This window comes from Balaenoptera physalus, assembly GCF_965194825.1.
Source record: "Balaenoptera physalus genome assembly, chromosome: 6".
Lineage (NCBI taxonomy): Eukaryota > Metazoa > Chordata > Mammalia > Artiodactyla > Balaenopteridae > Balaenoptera > Balaenoptera physalus.
In genome coordinates this window covers 105399290-105427130 of record NC_138885.1, presented here as the reverse complement: position 1 = coordinate 105427130, position 27841 = coordinate 105399290, and the positions used below count along the sequence as shown (strand labels likewise).

General features: G+C 39.3%; 1 protein-coding gene across 1 annotated transcript in view; it reads left to right on the top strand.

The window, feature by feature from the left end:
- FN1 (fibronectin 1) overlaps positions 1 to 24908 on the top strand; it is a 67182-nt gene extending 42274 nt beyond the window's left edge. The window contains exons 25-44 of the mRNA XM_082464720.1: positions 526 to 615; positions 2699 to 2968; positions 3931 to 4047; positions 4731 to 4895; positions 5424 to 5579; positions 6261 to 6374; positions 7199 to 7468; positions 8640 to 8827; positions 9680 to 9767; positions 10635 to 10811; positions 11855 to 11944; positions 12179 to 12358; positions 13489 to 13578; positions 14544 to 15010; positions 16008 to 16146; positions 18356 to 18520; positions 20392 to 20517; positions 21043 to 21149; positions 23716 to 23826; positions 24149 to 24908. Of these exons, the coding sequence (XP_082320846.1) occupies positions 526 to 615; positions 2699 to 2968; positions 3931 to 4047; positions 4731 to 4895; positions 5424 to 5579; positions 6261 to 6374; positions 7199 to 7468; positions 8640 to 8827; positions 9680 to 9767; positions 10635 to 10811; positions 11855 to 11944; positions 12179 to 12358; positions 13489 to 13578; positions 14544 to 15010; positions 16008 to 16146; positions 18356 to 18520; positions 20392 to 20517; positions 21043 to 21149; positions 23716 to 23826; positions 24149 to 24220 (3182 nt within the window). The 3' untranslated portion in view covers positions 24221 to 24908. The remainder of the gene's footprint in view (positions 1 to 525; positions 616 to 2698; positions 2969 to 3930; positions 4048 to 4730; positions 4896 to 5423; positions 5580 to 6260; positions 6375 to 7198; positions 7469 to 8639; positions 8828 to 9679; positions 9768 to 10634; positions 10812 to 11854; positions 11945 to 12178; positions 12359 to 13488; positions 13579 to 14543; positions 15011 to 16007; positions 16147 to 18355; positions 18521 to 20391; positions 20518 to 21042; positions 21150 to 23715; positions 23827 to 24148) is intronic.
- Positions 24909 to 27841: the final 2933 nt, after the last annotated feature.

Sequence of the window (27841 nt, the reverse complement as noted above, 5' to 3'; positions counted from 1 at the left end):
TCATTATCTTGAATGTGGTGATGGTTTCACAAGTGTATACATTTGTCAAAATCTGTCAAATTAGACACTTTAAATATTTTCAGTTTATTGTTTGGCAGTAAAGCTGCTTTAAAAAGTAGCAAACTAAAAAAGAAAAAAAAAAGGTAGCAAACTACCTGCTAGGGTGATTGTGAGAGGTAATTGATATTCACAGTGCCACCGTCATTATCACATGCCCTCAACAGACGTGCTAAGTGAATGATAGAAATATTACTGTGCTGCAGCAACTCCATCTTATTTCGGATACAGCTGAGTCATACCCACACAGGTGGAGCTGGGGGCAGGGCTTAGAGATGCTACAGGGCAAGGTGACCCTTCCTCATCACCTACTGACAGCCCCTCTCCAGGCAGCAACATTCACTTGGGTGTAAATAGGCTCTAGGATAGGACTCTTGGATATTTTATCCGTTGAATTAGTCCTAAGGGTGCTTTGGTTTTTCATTCTTTCAAGCACATTTTAAAAATAATTCCCACTTGCCTCTTCAGATCTCCTGCCTGGCACAGAGTATTTAGTCAGCGTCTCCAGTGTTTACGAGCAGCATGAGAGCGTACCTCTTAGAGGAAGACAGAAAACTGGTGAGTCATATGGGCAACATGCTTATTGAGTAGCTTTCACCTACCAATTTTAAAGAGCAAAATTCCGTGCTACTTCAAAAAATACATCTCCATTTTTGTGGGAGTGCTTGTCGCCTTGTCATTACCTTTGATCACTGGTCTTAAAAATTAAGACATCTTATGGGAATGTAGTTGGTGCAGCCACTGTGGAAAACAGTATGGAGGTTCCTCAGAAAACTAACAATAGAATTACCATATGATCCAGAAATCCCACTCCTGGGCATACATCCAGTCAAAATTATAATTCAAAAAGATACATGCACTCCTGTGCTCATAGCAGCACTGTTCACAATATCCAAGACATGGAAACAACCTAAAAGTGCATCAGCAGATGAATGGATAAAGAAGATGTGGGGTGGGTGTGTGTGTGTGTGTGTATATATAGATATATATAGATATATATATATACACACACACACACAATGGATACTACTCAGCCATAAAAAAGAACAAAATAATGCCATTTGCAGCAACATGGATGGACCTAGAGATTATCATACTAAGTGAAGTAACTCAGAAAGAGAAAGACAAATACCATATGATATCGCATATGTGGAATCTAAAATATGACACAAATGAACATATCTACGAAACAAAAACAGACTTACAGATATAGAGAACAGATTTGTGGTTGCCATGGGGGAGGAGGGTGGGGAGGAAAGGACTGGGAGTTTGGGAATAGCAGATGCAAACTATTATATATAGGATGGATGAACAACAAGGTCCTACTGTATAGCACAGGGAATATTCAATAACCTATGACAAACCATAATGGAAAAGAATATAAAAAAAGAGAATGTATATATATGTATAACTGTGTCACTTTGCTGTACAGCAGAAGTTAACACAGCATTGTAAATCAACTATACTTCAATTAAAAAAGTATTGATAGATTAAAAGAAATTAAGACACCTTATTCAACTATTACACTGACTTCCAATCACTAAGATTATACTCTCTGCTTCCAGGGAGGGCTGAAATTAGTCCAGAAACTTTGTTGTCTATCCTTTTAAAAAAAAGTCTCCCAAGAATAATATCTCATAATCTCTATTATTGAGAGGCGGTGAAATCCCTTCTCATTAGGCAGCTCTGTCTAATGGCTGACCCAACACTGTCATTGTCATCTAAGTATTTTCCCTCTTTACTAAGCCAACGAGTTTATCTCTTTTTTCTACTTGATGAAATATTCATTTACTATAAAAAGAAGTTGAATAGAATCCCATAATATTATGTCCCTTCTTAAATATGAGTGCTCCTATTAATTTTTTCCTTTCAAAAAAGTGTAATTTAATATAGCCATTTATTTATTTCTTATAGTCCACTTGCTTCCAAAAAGAAGCTGTGGTATCTCAATTTGGTTTGAGTATATTATGGAATAGAGTAAGTAAATGTTATAACTAAAATGAAAACTGCTAGAAGTCCAGAGAGGCTAAGTGATTTGAATTTGAGATCAACTCTAAATTTTTGTTAATTTTTCTGCAATGCACTAAATTCTCAATTCATGAGGAATTACCTGCATTGTAATTTGTCCAGGATGATGTCTTATTTTCATTTTAGAAAGTTTTCTGTTTGGCATTCTTACCACCCTGTTGACATAGCCGTTCCCTCTTGAGTGTAGAAAGCTTCTTTGAGATCCAAACACTTAACCTGAGAGTGGGCAGATCTTGCCTTACTTTGAGAGGTACACTTATAAGATAGAAATAGAATACTTGAACACTGAAGCCTTTGAAAATATCAATTCCCAGAATATCTCACACACCTGTCTTCAAATGTGATGCGGAAATCACTTGGATTACTTAGCAAAAGAAAAAAGAAAAGAATGCTTTTGGACATTTTGAACAGAGTCAGTTTATGATTTTGAAATTTATCTGTGGCTTAGAATCAGTGCGTCATAACCTGAGGTTCATGGCAATTCATTGTGTTAGTGGAAAAGGATGGAAACACTGGATGGATGTTACTTTCCCTTACATTCTTCCTCACTTCCTAAGTTGGTGGTGTCTTTTTTTTCCCTTTTATCTCTTCCTCCCCTGGGTGGCAAAAACAGGTCTCGATTCCCCAACTGGCATTGACTTTTCTGATATCACTGCCAACTCTTTCACTGTCCATTGGATTGCTCCTCGAGCTACCATCACCGGCTACAAGATCCGCCATCATCCTGAGCACGTGACTGGGAGACCTCGGGAGGATCGAGTGCCCCCCTCTCGGAATTCCATCACTCTCACCAATCTCAATCCGGGCACAGATTATGTGGTCAGCATTGTCGCTCTTAATGGCAAAGAGGAAAGTCCTTCCTTGGTTGGCCAGCAAACAACAGGTAACTTGTTTTCTGGTCTGCAAAGAAACTCAGAGGACTTTCCTATGCAGGTGATAGCTTCTGTGACATAGCTTTGTGTTGTCTGAGTCATCATCTCTCTCTTTTTTTTTTTTTTTTTAATTTATTTATTTATTTTGACTGTGCTGGCTCTTAGCTGCGGCACATGGGATCTTCATTGCGGCATGTGGGATCTTTTAGTTGCGGCATGCAGACTCTTAGTTGCGGCGTGCGAACGCTCAGTTGCGGCATGCATGCAGGATCTAGTTCCCCCACCAGGGGTCGAAGCCGGGTCCCCCGCATTGGGAGTGCAGAGTCTTACCCACTGGACCACGAGGGAAGTCCCTGAGTCATCATCTCTTAAAAAAATAGATCATGGTTATGAGAATATATTAAAGAAGATAATTTCTTTATCTCAAGAAATTTCCCACCTGAGTTAGGTATTTATGCGTTTCTAAGAACTACAGTTTTATTCAAAATGTAGAAAACACTCTGTTTCAAAGTTCTCTTAAAAGTTATTTTAATATAATAGTGTACTTGTTCTTATAAGATAGATGCTTAAGTACTTAGGGGAGAAGTATCATCATATCTGTACTTTAGTCTCAAATGGATTAACAAAAAGATAGAGAGAGACAAGGAAATGTGGCAAATTCCCTAAGGGAAGGGAGTATGGGTGTTCATTATATAATTTTTATCACTTTTACGTGGTTTTAAAATTTTTTAAAATAAGAAGTTGAGGGGAAAAACTCTCCAATACACTTGAACGAATCATCTTACCATGATTTGAATTGTCTCCTTCACCCCTTACTTGCATTGTTCATAATTTTTAATTTTGCTAATTTTGAGTAGTACTTACATTATTATATGAAGGAATCCTAATGGCAATGATCTGGAAAATGAACAGAAGGTGGATCTGGGCATCCTTTGAAAGTTACGGATGTGAAAACTTTCCCATGTTTTTCTAGTTTCTGATGTTCCAAGGGACCTGGAAGTCATTGCTGCAACCCCCACTAGCCTGTTGATCAGCTGGGATGCTCCTGCCGTCACAGTGAGATATTACAGGATCACCTATGGAGAAACAGGTGCGTTAGTGAAGTGCTACTTCACACTCTGATCGAGTATTCTGTCATGGGTAACACGAAAGCCCAGCAATGGATACAAAATTAAAGAAGCTTTGACAAGTCCATTCGGTGGAGCCTTGACTTTTTTCTAAGAGTATGTGGGAAATATGTACGACATAACTGGTGTCAAAATCAAGATTAAAAAGTTGTTTGTATAATACTAGAGGGGAACAACAGAGCTGAGGAAGAAGGATTTTAAATTCACAAGTATATTATCAGTGGTGAAATAAGTGATTTGTATTTATCTTCCTTTCACTTTCCTATATTTTCAAAATTTTATTTAACATGAACGTATTCCATTAAGATTTTGAAAAAAGACCACAATATATGCAACCTTGGGTTGAGGACTTACCTTCTCTCCCTTTCTAATCTTAATCTACCACATGTTAAAGCTGGAACGTTCAAATAGCATGAACTGCAGTTTTCTCTCAATTTTTTAAAATTTTCTCTCAATTTTCATCAGGGCTTACTACGTGCATAAATAAATAGACCTTTCTGTTCAGGCCCTATTTAATAGCACTTTTTTAAAGGGAATAAGCAAATGTGTAACTTACAAGCTGCTCTCAATACATTAATTCAGTTACTCAGCAATCCCTAAGTGTCTCTCAGCCCCTCACACTTTAAATTAATCCCTTTTCAAACAGGAGGAAGTAGCCCTGTCCAGGAGTTCACTGTGCCTGGGAGCAAGTCTACAGCTACCATCAGTGGTCTTAAACCCGGAGCAGACTACACCATCACCGTCTATGCTGTCACTGGCCGTGGGGACAGCCCGGCAAGCAGCAAGCCCATTTCCGTTGATTACCGAACAGGTACCGACTCCTCCCCTGGGATGACACAGGCTCATTTACTCAGATAGCTTTTACTGTGTTCTCTCAAAGTATTTTCTTCATTGTGGAATTGATTTTCTTTTTTAATAAGATGAAGCAACAGCTACAGAGTTTTGAGCCAGATATACAAGGAAGCACCCCAAGGGCAAGGATTTTTGTCTGTTTTGTTGATTGATGTATTCCATGAGCCTATAATAGAGACAGGGACAGAGGATGTTCAGTAAATATTTGTTAATGAATGAATAGATGAGCTAATAAGGGAAGGAGGCAAACATCTACAGGAAATGTAGTTTCTTTGTGAATGAAGCAGCCATCTCGAAAACAGGCAGTAGTATCAAGATGCAGGCACCACCTCCCAAAATCCTCTGTGTTTCTGCAAAAGAAACACCTGGGGGTCATTAATAGTAGTAAGAGATTATTTTATCTGTATCAGAACTGGAGATGAGGACTTGTCTAGTCTTGTCCCCATGGACTGGGGCTTCATTGGTTTCTCCTGGTTTTTATTTGTAGAAATTGACAAACCATCCCAGATGCAAGTGACTGATGTCCAGGACAACAGCATTAGTGTCAGATGGCTGCCTTCAAGTTCCCCTGTTACCGGTTACAGAGTGACCACTACTCCTAAAAATGTCCCGGGACCATCGAAAACAATGACTGCAGGTCCAGGTAAGAATAGCCAGCATCTCACATACATCAGGATAAACAGAGTAGGACCGCACTATATGCTTTTTTAAATAAATGACTACCTAGCTCTGAGTACTATACAGTTTCGTATCACATGTCAGAGTTTCCCCATTTGTGACTTCAGGGCTCAAGGCTGTTAACAGCTCCCTCCACGGTAGAATTTTTAGGATGAGTGCATTTCTGTTTTTACATGTGTAGTAGTGTTTGATGGTGTGGACATCTCAAATTATTAGGTTCGTCTTTGTGGTTTTGTTTGTCATGCACACTAAGAAGACAGAGATGGGCCTAACTGACTTAGAAAGATTCTTTTAGCTCTTGTTTTTGTTTTCATATAAAATAATTGTGAAATTAGGATTCTAAGGCAATATTTTAAAGTCCAGTTAATTTTTGTTTTTTCAAGAGCAGCATTATTCATTGTTGGTGGCATCATATTCAATTTTAGAGCTTATCCTTTAGTGTGGCTTCACTCCAATATGGTAATTTGTATTAGCAATGAACGTGTCTGTCCAAGAGGAAATCCATGTGTGACTCCTCCATATTTTCATGCTAATTCTGCAAATGAAAATTCCAGGCCACCACACGTTTACTACGGAACTCTGAAAGTCACTTGGTTGTCATAGTGAATGACATAGATGCTGCCTTTGCTTTTCACTCCCTTTGCAGATCAAACAGAAATGACAATTGAAGGCTTGCAGCCCACAGTGGAGTATGTGGTTAGTGTCTACGCTCAGAATCGAAATGGAGAGAGTCAGCCTCTGGTTCAGACAGCAGTAACCAGTATGTAACCAGTGTCTGTTTTTCATGTTCAAAGTCAAATTTTGTGCTTAGGTGTCTGGATACCTAGTTTGTATCTTGAGCTGAGCTCTTTGCGAACATTTTTCCTTCTCAGTGCCAAGGAATGAACATATAGGGAGAGAAGTCGTGGAACTACCATAGTTAGTTGCTGTGCTTTGAATTTCTCCTGCTCAAATCGCCTCAGCAAAATCTTATTAGCCTATAGCAAATCTACAAAATATTTTGCTAGCACCTTCTTTTCTACAACTGGATGGTAAAGTTGATTGAAGTGTGCCTCATGAAACTATTATGTTTCGAGCATTTGTGGCTGGACCAGACTGTGGCTGGACCAACGGTTAATGTAAATATTATATTTATATTAAATATACATACATTACAGTATTCAATGGGGGGAAGGGGGAGAGTTAAAGAAAGAATATAACAATCTGAATCTAACATTGAAAATCAACTTTGCCATCTCCAAGGTATAAAAAATCCAGGTCTGTGAGACTAACATCACGTTGCAAAAACAAATCTTGGTAGAATATCTTAAAATGAGTATAAATAAATCCTCATTTGGGGACATTTTGCAGGGTATCTCCGCATCTCATGTACACCTATGTTTTAATAAGTGATGCGACATTAAATATTTTCTGAACCAAAAAACCTTAAGCAAGGGTCAAGTAATTTTCCATTTAATAGTGGGTTAATTGGAATTTAATTCGTCAGAGAAAAATGGTATCTGCAGAACTGCTTTGCATGTTATAAAAATGCTTATTTCGCAACTTGCTTTTCACATAACCTCTTACCATTAATTTGCCTAACAGACATTGATCGCCCTAAAGGACTGGCATTCACTGATGTGGATGTCGATTCCATCAAAATTGCTTGGGAAAGCCCACAGGGGCAAGTTTCCAGGTACAGGGTGACCTACTCGAGCCCTGAGGATGGAATCCATGAGCTATTCCCTGCACCTGATGGTGAAGAAGAGACCGCAGAGCTGCAAGGCCTCAGGCCGGGTTCTGAGTACACAGTCAGTGTGGTTGCCTTGCACGATGATATGGAGAGCCAGCCCCTGATTGGAACCCAGTCCACAGGTATATCGTTAATTGCACTGCTGGGTGCTCATGGGAGCAGCGGCTTTATGCCCTGCTGAATGCATTATACTTTATCAGGCTATCGATTCCCGTGCAAGTGGGTACCCCAAAAATCCACCTCTCTATTAGGAAAGACCCTCTTTAAAGAAGAATAGTAATAAGCAATAAAATGTAGGTGACGTTTAGATAAAGTCTAATGAAAGGAAATTTTGGAGTAGCTTGGTTTACAAACACGGTCATAAAGCGAGACATTTGAAGAGAACACGAAAATTGTGGATGATTTCCTAAGCCTTGACTCCCTGTGGTTACTTATGCTCATTGTATATAAAGGAAAGAAATTTGGCATCCTAAGGAACCCAAACTGGGCCATTTCATAGCAGCAGGATTCTGAGAACACGTGGGTAAGACCTTCCTTCTCTGGTTAGAGATCATGTGCTAGGTGTATAATTTGCTTAAAGGATTGAGAATCAGACACATAGGAAACAGTTGATAGGGCAAATGCTTTCCACCTTCTTTATCCTCTCATGCTTTATTTCTAAAGCAGAGTGGAATGCTAAAGATGTCTCCTCGTGACAGCATAAACCCTGGAGGTGACAATCCGTATTATTGCTCTTTGCTTCTCTTTTCTGCTTCTGTTGTGAGCCAATTTTCTTCTGCTGCTGCACCACAGAGAATACTTCAAATTTAGCAGTGGTATCTTCCATGAAGTCCAAACAAAGAGAATAAAATCATATTCTGTCTTTGGAGGGATGAAATAGTCTGTGAGATGGTTTTCCATACAAAGATAATTTCTATCAGAAAGGGGCTGCTGCTCATCTTTTCATAGAAATGGAAAGATCAATCCTAATGGCCAATAAGCCAATTTGACTTTAATTTATTAAGGGAAAGCGGAAAAAAACAACTGCTAAAACCTTAAGTCCCTTAGAGTTTTGGCATTTACCCAAGTGCTTCCAGTGATTCTGAGCACTGCTGGATAAAAAACACATTTTTTTCAGCAAACATTTTCTTCATTTTGCATCCCCTTTTGTCCTTTCTTGTACTGAATCTTTGCTTGACTAGGGTACCCACCCAACCAAACAAGTACAACCTATCTACTTCTTGGAATTCGCTTTATTTTCCCCCTTTCCCCATTTACTGTAAGATAACCTCTAACCAATGACCATCCTGACAGCCATTCCTGCACCAACCAACCTGAAGTTCACTCAGGTTTCACCAACCAGCCTGGCCGCCCAGTGGACAGCACCCAATGTTCAGCTCACTGGATATCGAGTGCGGGTGACCCCTAAGGAGAAGACCGGACCAATGAAAGAAATCAACCTTGCTCCCGATAGCTCATCTGTGGTTGTATCAGGACTCATGGTAAGAAGTGTCCTTTTTTTCATTGGACTAAGGACGTAGGTCATTTCTTACACAGTTGAAGGTGGTGGAAATATAATATAATAAATCTGTGTTCTTTGCCTCTGCCGTCAAATTAAATTTATCATAATTTTGTATCAAGTAGAATTACTTTGTGTTGACCTAAGCTATCAGGGACAGAATTTGATGAGCAGCATTGGATGTTGCATAGCTCTTTAAGTGTATTCTGTTTATTTTAAAATGTTGTATTGTGTGTGCAGGGGGAGGCAATTTATATATCCACAGGCTGAATGCATAAATCTACTTTAGTTATGCTTTTTTCTCAGCCCTGTTACCTTTGCAAGGAATATTCTCCAGTTTTTACCAACCCAGCCTGATCCTACCTTCCTTAAGTCATTTTTAATCCTTCTAGATGTGCATGCAGAAAGTTAGCCAGGAACCTAGGAAATTGTTCTACTTCTTAACATAAGGCCAATTCCAGGAGAAACTACAGAAAGAGTCTTCAGAGATAGATTATTCTCTTTGTCTCTCTATGATCAGAAAAATTCATGATTTGCACCTGTCAGATCATAAAAGAGAAAAACAGGCTAATACCATTTTCCTCATTTTGTATCAGCTTAGCATAAATATGTAAGTTATGGCTTACTTGGGCTTAACCCCAGGTGCATTTTTAAATTCATGTAATTAAATGTGTTGTCACTGTAGGAAGGAAATTAATATAGGAACTTACAGTTCTGCGGGTTTTGCTAGCTTACTTTTTCTTTTCTAACCATTGCATTTTTTCTAATGCTGGAGTGAAAATTCCTGGGCTTCAGAAGATCACATTGCTAAAGCTTACTGCTCCCTTCTTTCTAGGTGGCCACTAAATATGAAGTGAGCGTCTATGCTCTTAAGGACACTTTGACAAGCAGACCAGTTCAGGGAGTCGTCACGACTCTGGAGAGTGAGTAATCAAACTTATTAGTGTCAACAAACGTTCTGGATAGACAAAAATTAAAGAATGGCAAATGCCTTTCTAGATCACTAAGTGAACAATGGAATGATTCCCAGTTTGGAAATTGATTTGCTTTCCCAGTTACTACTGTTGCCTTCCGTGCCTCTCCAGAAAGTGGTCTACTGGCGCATACGTGGAATCACTTCATGATGTGATAGTGTTGGTGCAGGGAACTAGGACTAACACCTAGGTTATGTTCTACTGGTTAGAATTTGTTTTCATAGAGTTAAGTTTGAGGAGGACACGTTGGCTTCTGTTGTATCTTAACAGTGCAGTAAGTATTGGACAATACTGGGCCCAGGTTCTAGTTTTCTGCCATATCAATAAGCCACAGTTATTCTTTTTCAGAAATCACATAAAGTGTCAAAGTCTTCTCATCTATGAAATAAGGATGGCGTTGCACCTACTGAGAAAAAATATGACTCTATATAAGAAGGACAAAATACTAGCAATACATTATTATATATATGAATATATATACCTTCCTTATATTATTACACATATTTTATATTATAATAACAATAATTTTAACACTTACTGAGGTATTTGTAGATATATAAAGCCAGCCTTGGGAACCACTGACAGTACTTGTAAAGCTTTTCAGTTCTTAAAAAAAAAGTACACGAGGTGAATATTTTCATTTTTCCTAATTACTGTCTGCTTTTTCTCTCTGTATGCCACAGGAGAAAATCTATACATTATTAGTCATGTGTAGAAATTGATGTATTTGTATATAATAAGGAAACATTTTAAAATATCGAAACCTTACCCATATGAGCCAGCCAGGCACTAATCTCTGGCTGTCATCCCGTGCAGATGTCAGCCCCCCAAGAAGGGCCCGTGTGACAGATGCTACTGAGACCACCATCACCATTAGCTGGAGAACCAAGACTGAGACGATCACTGGCTTCCAAGTCGATGCCATCCCAGCCAATGGCCAGACTCCAATTCAGAGAACCATCAAGCCAGATGTCAGAAGCTACACCATCACAGGTCCGGGAGCTCACTCTACTGACCACATTTTTTTTTTTTTTTTTATAAATTTATTTATTTATGGCTGTGTTGGGTCTTCGTTGCAGTGTCAGGCTTCTCATTGCAGTGGCTTCTCTTGTTGCAGAGCTCGGGCTCTAGGCGCGTGGGCTTCAGTAGTTGTGGCACACGGGCTTAGTTGCTCCATGGCATGTGGTGTCTTCTGGGACCAGGGCTCGAACCCCTGTCCCCTGCATTGGCAGGTGGATTCTTAACCACTGGGCCACCAGGGAAGTCCCCTGACCACATCTGATAACTGCCATTCACAACATAAATTAGCTTGTTAGTCTTTCTACCACTTGCACTGATTAAATTTATCTTCAGTGTTTTATGATAACCCAGCTCTATTTTTTACAACGTATTTTCATCCCATGATCAAAACATTTTGTCCTGTGAATGCCTGGTTTTGTCTAATGTTTGCCAGAGGAATGGCATAAGTCCCATTCATCAGAGATCTTTCATCAATGAACCCTCTCTTATGGGAAAAAAAATTATACATAATGCTTGAAAGCCAAAAGAAACTCAGTGATAGTGTCTAGTTCTTAACATTCACATAGACTATAAAGCAGAATTAAATTTGAAAAAGCAAACGACAGTACTTAATAGAGATCAAAGCTGTTGTCAGAGAATGTTCAATATCTGGGTCAATTTAGGTCTTTTTGAGATTGAAAATTCTGATTCCAGTTCCCAACCAGTGACCATCTGATAAAACACAGTCAGTAGGTGCTGACCCCTGTCACCAAGATAGTCACTTCTAACAGCACTTTTGGATTTCAAAGTTTATTTTAGCCAATGTCTTTTTGTGCATCTGTGCCTTTCTTTTGAGATGTCTTTCTCATGAGCAGTTAACACCCATACCGTGCTCTAATTTATTGTTCAAATGTGAACCACTTCCGTGGTCTGTATAAACAGGCAATGATAGGAAGAACCATGAAAATTGCAGATGAGTTTGAAAATTTTCCTAGTAAATGAAGAACAGATAAAAATCATCTCTTCACCAATCCCAGGTTTACAACCCGGCACTGACTACAAGATCCACTTGTACACCTTGAATGACAATGCCCGGAGCTCCCCTGTGGTCATCGACGCCTCTACTGGTAACTACACTTTCTACTGAAGAAATGACTTATATGTTTGTGTGATCAGTCACGTGAACTTGAGCAACAAAAATGAGCTGATACTTTTGTATTCCAGATCACAGTGAATCATTTTTACTGTTTACAGAACTCTCAGATTCTCTCAAGTCTGTTTTTAAGGGCTGGGAAAAGAATGTGGGAATAATTTTCTTGGTTATTCATTTCCTTAAAGAGATATAATTTGTTTTCTTTTAGCCATTGATGCACCATCCAACCTGCATTTCCTGACCACCACACCCAACTCCCTGCTGTTATCATGGCAGCCACCTCGTGCCAGGATTACCGGTTACATCATCAAGTATGAGAAGCCTGGGTCCCCTCCCAGAGAAGTGGTCCCTCGGCCCCGCCCTGGTGTCACAGAAGCTACTATTACTGGTATTGCTGCTTCCATGCTGCCATTTTCCTCTTTACTCTCTAGGACACACAAAGTGCTTAGCAGACTCCAACTGTGTCTTTGGTGCTGTACCATGAGAACAAGAAGCCCCATTGCTGACAACTTCAAAAAGCATTCTCTATGGAGGAGCTGTCAAGCTTGATACATCTCAGAATTCACAACAAAGCAATAATTTCAATACTGTCATAATGGCATAACTAGAATCTTTTTATCTGCTGTACGTTTGCCAGACAGCTATCAGTTCTTCCTAGAAAAAGACATTTTTCAAAGCAAACTAGCAAATTTTGATACTGTTCTCTCACTCAGCAACCTAAAGAATGATAAGTCTGCAGGATTTGCCAGACTGCCACCTGCGATGGCCCTCATTATCCGGTTTCACAGGATAGGCCTTGAGGCAAAGTGATTCCCAATCACCCATACTGGAGAGAGTGCTTGGGATGGGGAATAAGAGATCATAGGCCTCTGGTATTGTTTTTGTCCAAGAGATTATACGGTAAACTGTGTATACAGGTTATCATCTAGACTTAAAAATCCTATAGAACACACAGCTACCAGAAGGAGACACTGCTTCTTTAGAAACTTTGGAGACAGGAAAATAGAATCAGATATGGAAGGCGTTGAATTAGATACTTCCTACAGGGACCGCACAAAGAGTGGTCACTCTTTCCTGCAGAGCACTTTTTTGTAGTCTTACTTTTTCATTGATCCTGCCACTGAGAGCCTTCTGTTTGTTAGGCCTAAGTAGACTCATGTATACAGTCTGCACTGATCTCTCCCAAGTGTGTATTTCACTGGCAGTGTACAACGCTGATAGATTTTCTTGAATTCAAATAAGCAGATGAGACCACATGTTAACAGAATACCCAGGAAAAGTAAAGTGCTTATTCAGGTGTCAGACTTGACAGGAAGATAATTAATTTGCTAAGTGGCTGTTGTATACAGAGTATTTGAGTGTGTGCAGAAGCAAAACAAAGTCAGTTTTGCCTTTCAAGAGGCCAATGGCCAGCTGGAGAGAGGATGCTTGCTTCCCAGTAGTATCTCCTGGTGAGATCAACTTTCATTTGACTAGCTGAGCCCACAGACATAATGTGATGATCTGTCCTTCCATCAGGTCTGGAGCCAGGAATCGAGTACACAATCCAAGTCATTGCCCTCAAGAACAATCAGAAGAGTGAGCCTCTGATCGGGAGGAAAAAGACAGGTAAAGAGCACCTTCCTCGGTGGTTAACAGGGAAATGGCCAAGACAAAACTAATTACGAATGATTCATTTTGCAGGGAAAAAGTGCTCCAGGTTTCGATGCATTTCTCATGAAACTTTTTTTTTTCTCTAACAGCATATAGCATGTATACTGTGCTCTTTGATAGCAAGAATAAGCTAACCATCTGCAGAGCTGTTTTATTTTTTTCCTAGCCAGTCAACATAAAAGCCTTTTATTCATCTTTAAAAAATTCAAACCAGATATTAAAATGTAAAAACCAAGTTGCGATCGTTGCTGTTCTTCTATACATTCTTTTGAAGTTAAAAATGTTTTTATAAGAAGGGGGGAGGGGAGGGAAAAATCTTTCTCATTTGTCTTTATTTATTATTTGGTTTCTAAAACTTCGAACTAAATAATGTCTTACTTTTTTATCCAATTTCAGTTTCATTTGAAGAACGTGCTTTATTTATGCTGATAGGAGAATTTTGAAATAAATTTTATGTGTGTATTTTAATCTATTCTTAGCATTTCAAACTATGAAAAACTACTGCACCAAACCTCTGGAATTCTCATACTTCAGACGCTGATATAATTAGTCTGGATTCTAGTCCTCATAACACGATTCTCAAGTGAAAAGGAGAAAAAAGGCTGCATATTTCAGTTCCATTAGGCTTAATTTGAGCAGAGGCAGCTTCTATGGGGCTCAGCGGTTCAAAGCTTTGTGTGTATGATAAATTCATACTAACACTTTTTTCATTCCAAACTATAAAGAAAACTTTGAGAAAAATCATAAAGATTTCTTTCTGGAAAAAAAGTGTTTTGTGACCTAAGAACTGCTTATTTTCCAGGAGCTTTGATCTGATTGAAAAAAATAGTCGTTGTTGCCTGAACTGATAACGGCTCCCGAGGCTACTTCTGGGAGCTTAACGCGCTTTGCTTTTTTTGGCTCTAACCTCTCTTGGCTAGATGAGCTTCCCCAACTGGTAACCCTTCCACACCCCAATCTTCATGGACCAGAGATCCTGGATGTTCCCTCCACAGTTCAAAAGACCCCTTTCATCACCAACCCTGGGTATGACACTGGAAACGGTATTCAGCTTCCTGGCACTTCTGGTCAGCAGCCCAGTCTTGGGCAACAAATGATCTTTGAGGAGCATGGTTTTAGGCGAACCACACCGCCCACAATGGCCAGCCCCGTAAGGCATAGGCCAAGACCGTATCCACCGAATGTAAATGAGGAGATCCAAATTGGTCCTGTCCCCAGGGGAGACGTAGACCATCATCTCTACCCTCACGTTCTGGGACTCAATCCAAATGCTTCTACAGGACAAGAAGCTCTCTCTCAGACAACCATCTCATGGACTCCATTCCAGGAAAGCTCTGAGTATATCATTTCATGTCATCCAGTTGGCATTGATGAAGAACCCTTGCAGGTAATTCATGTTTCTCTTTACTTCTGGGCAGCCTGGGAAAAAAAGTAAGCTAGGCTACTGAAGTGACCAGAGCTCTGATGTCCAATGGTCATACTTCTAGAACCTCTTAGAAAGGTGGCGTGCTTAAGTCCTGATTTTCTTTTTAATCTCAGTACAGCTCTACTTTAGGGGATGTTCCAAAGAGTGTCATTAGCTTTCGTTTAGTAGAGAATAAAATCATTTCTATTATTATCGATCATTTGAGGCTCCATGGTAATATAGACAAAGAAATGATCTTAGAAAAGAGAGAGAGAGATTCTGCCTGAATTTACTTTTGTCCAGGAAGGGCTAAAATGCCATCGTTACGGTTTGTCCTTGAGGAATCCCATTACCTACAATATGTCAGAGGAGGAAGAACTTGGCTGAAGCTGTGCCTATAAGTGATTGATTCTCTGACTAAAACTTCTATGCTTTAATTTGTCTTGCTGATATCAATGTTGACTGTTTTCTTATTTTTAGAAAGTGGCAGACTTTTAAAAACTGACTACACTGTGGAGGATTTATGAGCTTAGAAACATGAGTTTGAGGATTTGCCAAAGGGTTTGAAGGACCCCATGTTGGGGTCAGATGCCACTTGCGTGGGATGCATGTGTATCCCACATAGCGCAGCGTCCACCTTTTATGGGAAGGGGGCATGGCCACGGCTGCCAGTGGGCTTGCCCAGACTGCAGCTACAGCAGGATGAAGAGGAGGCTGTCTCTAGAATTAGTGAGGGTTCCTGGTAACTGTGGAGCACGTAGGGTAGATTTTTGGCAGGAAAATCTGTCACGTAGAAATGATAGCCCCTCACTCAGGCTCCATTTCTCTCCTTCGCTGGTTGGTACCTTTACGCTCTTCATCTTTGTCTCCCTTTGCTTTGTTTACACAGTAAGAGTTACTGAGAAGAGAATAGGGAAAGTCATATCAATTCCTCACTATAATGCTTTCTCCCCTACTTTGGATGTGCTAATAATTGCAGTTCCGAGTTCCTGGAACGTCTGCTAGTGCCACCTTGACGGGTCTTACCAGAGGGGCCACCTACAACATCATAGTGGAGGCAATAAAAGACCAGAAGAGGCACAAGGTTCGGGAGCAAGTAGTTACTGTGGGCAACTCTGGTATGTGAACATCGGGCTTATTTGGGCAAAAGCTCTGGACTGCCCCAGAGATGCTTCTTCAAGTGACTGTTCCTTTCTTGCTGTTGTCTTTTGACTTTAGGAAATAATTCCATGAAGTAACTGAGCAACTTTAAATTCAATTATTTTCCCCTCAGAGTATCGTAGTATCTTGTAAAACACATACATAAATAGAGTCTCAAACAGTGATACAATGATAGACCTGGAAGGGACTTCAAATATTGTTTAGTCCAACACTGTGAGTCCCGGCTAGTGAGTATCTGGGTTGATATAGGACACAAGTCTCCCGATCTCTGTTCCCAGACCCTCTTCATCTTACCAGGTTGCTGTCCTCCTGAGTAAGTTTTAAGTACTGAAAGTGATTACCTGTAAAGGAACTGCCTTATCTGCCGACATCAATGCCTGCTGGGTTTTGGTCCTGATGTAAGATGCTACCAGCATAGCCCATTTCTGTCCAAAGAGCTCCCTTATTCCCACGTTATTTCATGATTATATAGGCCTAAAACCACAATGAGGTTAAATGGTCATTGACTCTTTGTAGCACCTGGAAAGTTCCATTAAACCAGTAGTGTATCACCCGGCTTTTCAAACTCCAGCAAGCTGGAGAGTCACCAAGAAACATGAGATAGGGAATAATCAAAATTATGAATCTCAAATTTTCCAACTGGAGGGTTCTCCGTTCCCCATCAGCAGGGAGTGCTGAATTCTGTCTGCCAAGTGACAGGCTTTATTCCTATGGCCAGTTACTTAACCTCAGCCTCCTTCCTCATTCGATAGGTGACTGTGTTCTTTTACGTGTATAAAAGCCTGTGAATTAAGCAGTTGAGTTTTTTTTGGGGGGGGGATTATTTTGTGCTTATTGTATTATATATCCATGGTAATGCACACTTTTTGCTTCATGTGGTTTTGTTAGTAGAATGCCATGTGAAAGGAATTTTCAAGAGCACAAAGCTCTTTGTGCTTTTTCCACATCATTTTTTTAAAAGATTCCATCTCCAGAACTTTGGTCAGGTGGAATTTTAACTCCTGGCTATCTTTAGGAGGGTTATTGAAACCCCTCATAGCAGTTTAAGTTCCTTCCATTTTTCTTTCCAACTCCTTGTTCCCAGCAGCAATATTCTGCATTCTAGCCAGGTTCTCCCAGCTTTGAGACATTTCAGACATCTTAGTTTCAACAAAACTCTATTTTCTTCCACTGTGATGCCTTTCAAAATATTAGACACTTCAAATATCTATTGCTTTTGAGCTTTTGATTTTTGCACTGTGAAAAGAAATATACACAGTGGGATTCAAAGTCACAGAAGTTAGTTTACTTAATTTTTAGAGAATAATTTGGAGCATGCTTTGTTTGCATAGATTATTTTAAAATAAGCTTTCCCAAAACATAAAGACCAGATCTTAGGCAACATGAAGAGATTCCATTACTTAATTTCTAAGCCATCGATATCCCATTGCTTTCTCTTATTTGGAACAGTTGGTTTTATTGATAGAGTAAAGCAGTCTGACCATTATGAAAAGACTGTAGAAAATCTAGGCTTTTTGCACTATTATACAAAAAAATGCAATAAAATAAATGCGATCACATTTTAATGGTATATAAAACTGTGACAACTTTTACATTAAAAGCAAAAGATGCCCTCTAATAAGTATTCTTTATTTGGTGAGCACTTTCTAAGTGTTGGTAATAGGCCAGTGCTTTGAATTCATGATCTCATGTAATCTTCACAAGATCCTGAGTAGGTGGAGATATTTTTATTTTTATCCCCACGTTACAGAGGAGGGAAATAAGGCAGAGAAATGTTAAATAACTAGCTTAGGGTCACTCAGGTACTGATGGAGAGGAATTTCCAGTCTTCGCATCCCACTGAAGTTCTTAATTGCCTCACGATCTGTTCCATGTTATATAGACTAGATTTACCAGAAATGATTTTTTTTTTAGAACTGAGGGCAAAAGTGAAAGATGGGCTCCTTTTAAGAGGCTTGTGGCAAGTGTTCACTAGCAAAATCTAAGCATTGTTTATTAGAGCAGTTGATGCGCTGATAGAACAGATGAGTGCTTTTTACTGCTACCGGGATTTTTGTTTTCGAATAAGTCGTTATATACAATAATTCAGTTCTCTTATGGTCCAAAACCATAATAAGATGTCTTTTTTTTTTTTTTTTTTGCCTTTTCCTCCTTTTCTTCATGTAGTTGACCAAGGCCTAAACCAACCCACGGATGACTCGTGCTTCGACCCCTACACGGTTTCCCATTATGCCATTGGAGAGGAGTGGGAGCGATTGTCTGAATCTGGCTTTAAGCTCTCATGCCAGTGCTTAGGCTTTGGCAGTGGTCATTTCAGATGTGATTCATCTAGTGAGTAGCTTGCTTTGTCCATCTCTTGCATTCGCATGCATTCGCACAATGTGCCAAAGAAGGAAGCATGTTTGGCAGATGCAACCTCTTCCAAACATGAAGCAAACGAGGAGAGACTGCTTGACTCAAAGTAACATTTTGCATCATATAAAAATGATGGGAAATTTTACTTGTTGAATATTGCTTCATCTCAAAGGTTGTATTTCAATATGACTATTAATTAAAAATAAATTTGCAATGGTAATACGATTTTTAAAAATTTTTTGTTAAATAAATAAAGTCAAACTCTTTGGAGCCAGGTCTAATGAAGGGTATCAGAGACAGAACGGAACCTCAAGTCTCTTTTAATCTGTAATGTTGAGTGAGCTCAGAGGTGAGTATTTATACTTACAAATATTCTATCTCTTTCGACACAAACCAAATATACACATATCATAGTATATATACACACTCACACACACACACTTTCATATCTGACATACACACTCATACCATACATACACATACACACATTGGGTAGCTTGAATCTTGCCAAGTAATGAGAGTACAGATAATCCATTTGTAGACAATTAAGAATCAACTTCAATTGAAAAATATTTGATTTTCAAATTATAAAAGGATTTTATTATTTAAAATTATTTTTTAGTTAAAATAATCCTAGGAATTACTTATCATGCTTTGAGGTTTAGTATTAGAATTTATAAATCCTTCATTTCTGCTTTGTTTTTAGGGGATGTGATTATTATTGAAAATTGGTTCATTTTCATAGGTGTTAATCATTATGCCTTATAACAAGCCTCCTATAGACATGTCCAGGAATTGTACTGGGTGAAATATGACATAATGATTTTTTAAAGATCTTAAGAGTATTTTACTTAACTTGTATACACGAACTGGTTTAATTCAGACTGAAATATAAAAACAACTAATTTTTTCAATGCAGACTACTGTGCTTGAGCATCTGAAAATAGAAAGAAGTGTCATATGCTGTTTAGGAGTTGGAAGTTTTAACATTTGGCATCAGTTAGGTGGTTTTTAATTTCTGAAACTGAGCTATTTTTAAGTCTGTATATTTATTACCTATGTAAGTATTAGACGCAACTGTGGGAGCAGAGCTGTAAGTTGATTTATGTGATTCTTTGGCTCAACTTACATATTCTTCACTTAGATGTCATAATTATGGACTAACTTTTTTAAAGTTTTAGGAATGACTGACGTTGATAAAATAGAAGTTGTGTATATTATATAAACTTCCAAAGTTTGTTTTGTTTTAGTATAAACTTTGAAGATTCAAAAGTCATCTTTTATGTATGGTAGTTAAAGATATATAACTGTGAATTTTAGACGTTCCTTAGAACCAGTCTTATTTGTAGGATGATAACCATTGATTTATCATTTTGTTTGTTTTTGTTTTGATACATAGGTTTATTCTTTCACTTTTCCCATTTACAAGAAACAGGTTGTAGTGTGTAGAAACCAGCTGATCTTTGCGTTTTGGTTAATTGAACTTTGTATCCAGAATCTCTGCAAATCCAAAAGTGACTTTTCATCTATTATCTATTTTTAGCCTTCCCAATTTTAAACCTTAATAGGGAGAATTCAAACGAAGGTCATTGACTATTCTTGTGAAATGATTATGATGGAATGGACTGGATCTTAAAATATCCGAGAAAATGTTAAGTGGTAAAGATAATATTTTAAAATCCAACCAAAAAAGTGGTTTTTCAGAGAGATCATGACCTTCATCTTTCCTTGCCACTCCTTCCAGATACCTGGCTTTGAAAATCTGGTGACATGTCCCAGTAGGCTCACCATCTTGTGAGTCAGAACACGCCAATAACTCCTTGCCTCTGATCTTCCCCACCCCCCAGAATGGTGCCATGATAATGGTGTGAACTACAAGATTGGAGAGAAGTGGGATCGTCAGGGAGAAAATGGCCAGATGATGAGCTGCACGTGTCTTGGAAATGGAAAAGGAGAATTCAAGTGCGATCCCCGTACGTTGCCACAAACCATTCTTAGTGCCTTCTTGAGCACTCCCACCTTCATTACTGAGCTGTAACTCTCATCCCTAGAAATGATTGGAGACTTTAGGTCTTCTTCAGGAGTGAACGGTGGGTTTGTTAATCTTTTGATTTGGGACAGCAGAGACAAGCTTCAAAAATGAGCCATAATTTAATGTTGTTATAGGGCACTTTAGCACTTTTCCGACCTGAGTATTTTGACCATAATCTGCAGTGAAATGTAACAAGAAAGCCTTACGGGTCTTTAGATTCAACTTTTAAAATATGATCTCTATCTTTACATTGAACCTTTTCCAGTTTATTAGATCTAGTCTTTGGAAATGCTGCCCTAAGATCTATACAGCAGTACCTCTCTTACGGATGATTCCCATTAACATGTGGGACATGGGCTGTGATGATATAAATTTAGGAGAGAAACAAACCCACCCCCATAGAGGGGTCAAGTCTGTATTATTGTTCTCAGTCTTACATGTGCTTATGATTTGTGTGTCCACGTAGATGAGGCAACATGTTACGACGATGGGAAGACGTACCACGTGGGAGAACAGTGGCAGAAAGAATATCTTGGCGCCATTTGCTCCTGCACGTGCTTTGGAGGCCAGCGGGTAAGACCAGATAGGCCAGGCTCTGTGCAATTTAGACAAGGGGGGGAGGTTCCTATACGGACAATTAGGAGTTATGCTTCCTGTGTGTATGCTGTGCACACAAGTGTGGTAGTGCCCCTTATGAAATGGGGAAATACTTCATCTCCTGTTGGAACATAAGGCTACTGAATACCCCTTTCCAGTTCTCCCCCTTTGTGGCAGCCTTAGCCCCCTCCCCCATACCTACTATTCTCAGACTGCCTCCGTTCTTCAGCAACTGAAGTGTTAAACGCTGGGTAGCACTGGGCTTCTTGCTCCATTCTGTTGGGCAGGTGCCCCTGTGATACTGCTGTTAAATATTTTGAATACCCAGATCTAAGAAAATACCACTTCTTTGTACCCTCTCTCAGTCCTCAACTAGATTCCTGCCATAGGTCTAGTGCTATGCTCAGGAATATGGGACACACAGAGGGAGTGAGAAATGGTCCTGGCTCTTAATGATATAGTTGGAGACATTAAATTAGCATACATTGAAAGCCCAGCTAATTAAGTCAGGTTCTGAGTGGGTCTGACAAACCCAGTTCCCACGTAGGCTGATGTCAGCAGGAAAGGTTTGGTGGAAAAGAGAAGCATGAACTGGCTGGGTTTTAGGGTATTTTTTAAAATTAATTATTTATTTATTTTTGGCTGCGTTGGGTCTTCGTTGCTGCGCGCGAGCTTTCTCTAGGTGTGGCGAGCGGGGTCTACTCTTCATTGCGGTGCGTGGCTTCTCACTGCGGTGGCTTCTCTTATTGCAGAGCACGGGCTCTAGGTGCACGAGCTTCAGTAGTTGTGGCACTTGGGCTCAGTAGTTGTGGTTTGTGGGCTCTAGAGCACAGGCTCAGTAGTTGTGGCACTGGGGCTTAGTTGCTCCGTGGCATGTGGGACTTCCCAGACCAGGGCTCGAACCCATGTCCCCTGCATTGGCAGGCGGATTCTTAACCACTGCGCCACCAGCGTAGTCCCCTGGCTGGGGTTTAGGATGGTTACAATTTGGTTGAGGGATGGGGGAAGCAGAGTGAGCACAGCCCCCTGGAATGGGAAGGAGCTGGCACATGTGGGCTCCAGTCAAACAACCCTCTGCCTGCTGTCTAGTGGTAAGACATTAAATGGGAAGAAGTGGGGGCCACTTATGGAGGGCCTCGGAAGTCTGTTATTTATGCCAGTACTTCTCAACCATTTCTAATCTGTGTCCTACTTCAATATAACAGAAAAGTGCTGTGCTTTCCTCTAATCTTTGAAATTACAAAATAAAATGCCTTATAACTCAAATAAAAGCAATGAAACATAATATTCCTTTGTTTTCAATGGAAACATACCCTCCCCAACAGCTTTTCAAATTCTGGTCCATGAAGAGCATGCTCCCTACTCCCGGGTAAGGCTCACTGGTTGATGCCTTTGGCATTAGCCAGTTGCAGGTGCCCAAGAGAAAGGGAACATGATGGAAAACGGTTTTTAGGAAGATTAAACTGGCAGCAGAGAAGGGTCTTCAAGGGTCTGGCTGAGGGCAGCCCCTGGAAGCTACTCTCATCTTATTCCACCACTCGTGGTTGGGTGGGGAAAGAGTCTCTGTCTGTCTCTCTTCAACACATATAAAGACCGTGATCACAGAACTCAGTCATCTCTGGTCATGTGCTCAGTGCAGAAAAGTGTGATGGAAAGTGAATTTGTTGAGAGGTCTGTTTTGGTCTCACTTCAGCCTCTCTGCCTTATGATTTACGTACATGAAACCTTTCACGTGTGACACCTGTTCTGTTCTAAAGCGAAGTGCGAAATGAAACACTTTAGACAGGAGTGGGAACTGTTACGTGTTTATATGATAGCGAGATTCACTGATTCTGTAAGTAGGTATTTACCCGTACTGTCTTAGGTATTATGGGGAATATGCTTTTAAATGGACAAATATGTCTGAAATATTTCACTTACAATATAAGAAAGAAAGTGATTGTATTATTTAGGGTTCTTCTGGTTGTAAGAGAAAAGCCCAACTTTGGTTAATTTAGGCAAAAGAAGGCTCACATGACTGGAAAGTCCCAGGATCTCTCAGTAGAAAGAACATGACCGGGAGTCACCCAGCTGGGTGGCAGTCCCACTCCACTCACAGGTCACTGTGTGACTTCCCTGCCCCCCAGTCAGTCATTCCTCTGGGTCTCCTTTCCCTTACCTGTAAAATGAGGGTGTCTGTCCATGTGATCTCACGTTCCTTTTAAAAGCTCTAGGATTCCAGGAAAACCTCCTCCATCATGTAGTGTGGAAAGCTTATTAAGGAAGTCAGGACTGGAGTCAGCCTTAGCAGATGGGTGGGGTTTGTAAGACATTTCAGGAAAAAGGAAAAGCACAAATAGAGGCAGCTATAAAATATGAGTAATCAGCCAACATGTATTCTGTACGTTATAAATGCATGAAATCATCCTCAAAGCTTCCTTTGTGACTAACTGCATATATTTTGCCAACTCGTAAGAGCTGAAATTCTTCGACACAAGCCCTAAGTTGCGATGTTCTTGTGTTGTCATAAACCCCATCCGACTTCATGCCTCTGCTCTCTCAGGGCTGGCGCTGTGACAACTGCCGCAGACCAGGGGCTGAACCTGGTCACGAAGGCTCAACTGGCCACTCCTACAACCAGTATTCGCAGAGATACCATCAGAGAACAAACACTGTAAGTGTATTTGCACCCTGCGTGTTTCTCCCCTAAATGCAATTAGGCACATAGTAGGGAGTCTCTTTCTGTAGGTACCTTTCTTCTGAATGAACCAATTTTAAAAAACTCTTTTAAAAGACTTAAGAGTAGAAAGAATATTGTATCCTGTAACATAATTTGGGTTCTCTTGAGTATCTCCCATTGCCCAGTATATAGCTAAGCTCTTAAAGCAAGACATATTTTCCTATGCATAAGTAATTGTCAGAGAAGCCACTCTCCCCTTTTTTCTTCTGTAGCCTTTACAGCATTGCTGTTAATTTTTCTTCTTCTTTTTTAACAGAATGTCAACTGCCCAATTGAGTGCTTCATGCCTTTAGATGTACAGGCTGACAGAGAAGATTCCCGAGAGTAATATTTCCAACCCAGAGAAACAAGCACGGATCTCTGTCAAGGTCCATCCAAACTGGAGTGATGTTAGCAGATCCCAGCTTAGTTTGTTTCTTTCTTATCCTCTGCTCTGGAGTAACTTCTCCAGCTTCAGCTCAATTCACAGCTTCTCCAAGCATCACCCTGGGAGTGTTTTTAGACTCTTCTCATAAATGGGGCAGTATGTTGCCGGTTCTCCAAAGTATTCAATACTGCTCAGTATTTTAAATGAAATGATTCTAACTTGTGATTTGGATTGGGATCAATAGGGAAGCACATGCACCAACCAAGATACAAAATGTCTTGAAAATGATATTACCAAAATTTTCAACAGGAAAGTTACCCAAACACTTCTGCTTCCACTTAACTATCTGGCCCACAATATTATAGGAACGGCATGTCCTTGTTACTGTGATATTTGAAATATCTACAGTACTCACTAGTTCCAAATGATTCTAGTAATTGCCTAGAAATCTTTCTCTTACCTGTTATTTATCAATTTTTCCCTGTATTTTTATATGGAAAAAATTGTATTGAAGACACTTAGTATGCAGTTAATATGAGGAATTTGGTCTAATTATGGTTGGTGATTATTTTTTATACTGTACATGCCAAAGCTTTACTACTGTGGAAAGACAACTGTTTAATAAAAGATTTACATTCCATAACTTGAACATCATGGCTTCTTTTTTACATACAGAAATTTGGGGGGAAATAAGAATCTTCCTGAATGTTTTTTTCTTTGCTATTCAGCAAACATTTGAAAACCCATGATGGGCACGGCTCTCTAAATTTTGGTGATTTATGTACAAGCTTTTCTATGTCTGTCATTCCCAAAACCCAGATTCAGTCTTGTCATTTTATCTCTTCAGTAATGGAGATAACTTTATATTTTCCACTTTACCAGATTTAGGTGGATTCAAATACTTAACTTGCTAGCTAGCTCTTCAGAAGTATAACCGAAACAACCTTCTCATTGTTCTTTTCTAACCATTATAATTCTTTCCTCCCTCCCACTTCCTTTCCGTCCTTCATTAAATAAACATCTATTCAAAGAGATTACCTGCAAGGAAAATAAAAAGATGACTGAGATGTTAAAACTACTTAAATCAGGAATTCTCTGGTGGTCCAGTGGTTAGGACTCCTTGCTTCCACTTCAGGGGGAGCGGGTTTGATCCCTGGTCGGGGAACTAAGATCCTGCATACCGCACAGTAAAGCCAAACAAAACAAAACAAAACAAAACAAAAAACCACCAAAAAACTACTTAAATCGCATGGCATAGAGGGGTTCTGTCTTAAGGAAACGCTGTGGTATAATAACGTCTATCCAACTTGTTAAAATGCCAGCTGACCCTGGACTGCCCCAGATGAACAAAGTGTGTGTAGTCCTGGTCTACAAAGGCCTTTTTTTTTCAATTTAACTTCGGGGAACCAACAAATCTAAAACTTTGGGATTAAATCTGGCATCCAAAATAGTAAAATAGCGGCACTGGAAATAGTCAATTATTAATTAGTAAAAGATTAGTAATTCATAATATACAAGACATGGAAAACACTTTTTTATACACCACTGTAACAAAATATTTCAATAAATACCTGGCAATAAATATTAAGACTAAATACAGAAAGAGATTTCCTCAGGGTTCATTTTTTTAAAAAAAACAAAAAACAAAACTCATGTTGGAATGGATTTAGTTTATAAAATTCCTTGCCATTTAGCATCTCATTAGGGAGAGGTTATTTTTTTTTTAACATCTTTATTGGAGTATAATTGCTCTACAATGGTGTATTAGTTTCTGCTGTAAAACAAAGTGAATCGGCCATACATATACATATATCCCCATATCCCCTTGCTCTTGCGTCTCCCTCCCACCCTCCCTATCCCACCCCCGGAGAGGTTCCACAGTCTAATTTTACAGGACTCCAGCTCAAATGAGTTTTCCTTAGCAGGACACAGACTCACACCCCGGACTTCTGTTAACATCACTAAACTTTCAGCTTTGTCAAGCCAGTAGTTACCAAGAGAGCTGCTCTGTACATGTGAAAAAAAGGAAAAATCACAGGAAGAACAGATCATGATGATATTAAATGACTGTTCCACATACATGGGTCATCATTGTTCATGGAGAGAGAATACGACCCAATACAAATTCACACACGGCGTAAGGGGAAGCCCCACTGTAGACACACACCAAAGAGAAAGCGGGCTCCTGCCTCCATCTTTAATGTGAAGAGGAAGCCCAGGTACTGCACTTGTGAAAGTCTGCACCTCAGCTCCATCCTATTGAAAGGTCTTTACATTTAAAAACACAATGAAAGAACACCTTTGGGTTGAGACTGACTTTGCTTCAAACCACTTATCTAGAGACAAACTTAAAACTATTTTCCCCAACATGAGTTTAAGTAAATCCAGTTGGACTATATTAATTAAATGGATAGTGAGCCCATCAAAACCTTGCACACTGAAATGTAAAATCTGCAAGTTCCACATTTAAGATTTTAAAAAGTACCACTTTTTCCAGAATGTCTGCTAGATTCTCAAAAGCAATATATTAAACTTACAAATGAAACTCAATAGTGAGTCAGTAACTACATTTAGATAATCAGAACAAATTAAATTTCAATGGTCTTTTATGTTTTGGCATCACAAGGCAAAACGGTAAAACTTTCTTTTTTACTATTTCTCAGCAAAATCATTTAAACACAAGGATTTCCAAAGATCTTTTACAGTTTTTACTGACTCATGTTACTGTTGTTCCTGAGAATTGTCTTAAGCAGGCCAGACTGAAAAGGCATAATTAAAAGACCAATCTGGATTCAGGCAAGAAACTGGCAATTCAAGCAAAGTCAGATAAAAGTAGTAAATATATGAGTTTAAAAAGAAAAATCATAATTTTGAAGCTATACCTTGTTTTGCTGGACGTGATTTGTAATAAAATTTATTGTTGAGTATTTTTGTTGTTTTCAGCTCTAATGACCAGAGTGAATTATGCAAGTTAGTCAGTATAACATCACTATAAGCCTGTAAGGCACACATTCTGCGGAGGTGAATAAAGAAATGCTCAGGTGGAAATTACAAGTATAGGAAATGACTTTTCCATTTAATTATAGTTCCATTGAAAATTCTATTCCATTTCTAGTTGTATGAAACTCATTAAAGTGATTAAGAAACACACATCAGCACATTTAAGTGCTGAAATTGCTTCCTATTCAGTAAGTTCCCATTACTGCGACAGGGAAAGTGGCAGCCTCCAATTAAAAAATCCCATTTTCAGGAGATACATTTCAACCACTAAAAAAAAGATCACTCTTGGGACTTCTCATGTTTGGGGACATTTAAAGATTACCACAAAGGCTGATAAAGCAGACGCAGCTCAAAGCAGGGCAGCACCTTGCCCTGCCCTGGATTTTTCAGACTCAGTTATTTTTAAAGAGTATACATGGCAGTCATATTTGAGATGCAAGTTACTATCATTGCCACATCATCCCATTTCATATTCTCATTAAAATAAAAGAGATTCAATTTGAATTGCAAACAAAAATCTATATAAATTACAACGGAAGAGAAGAAAATACTGTAAGTAATAAAAGAGCAAGAGAAATGATG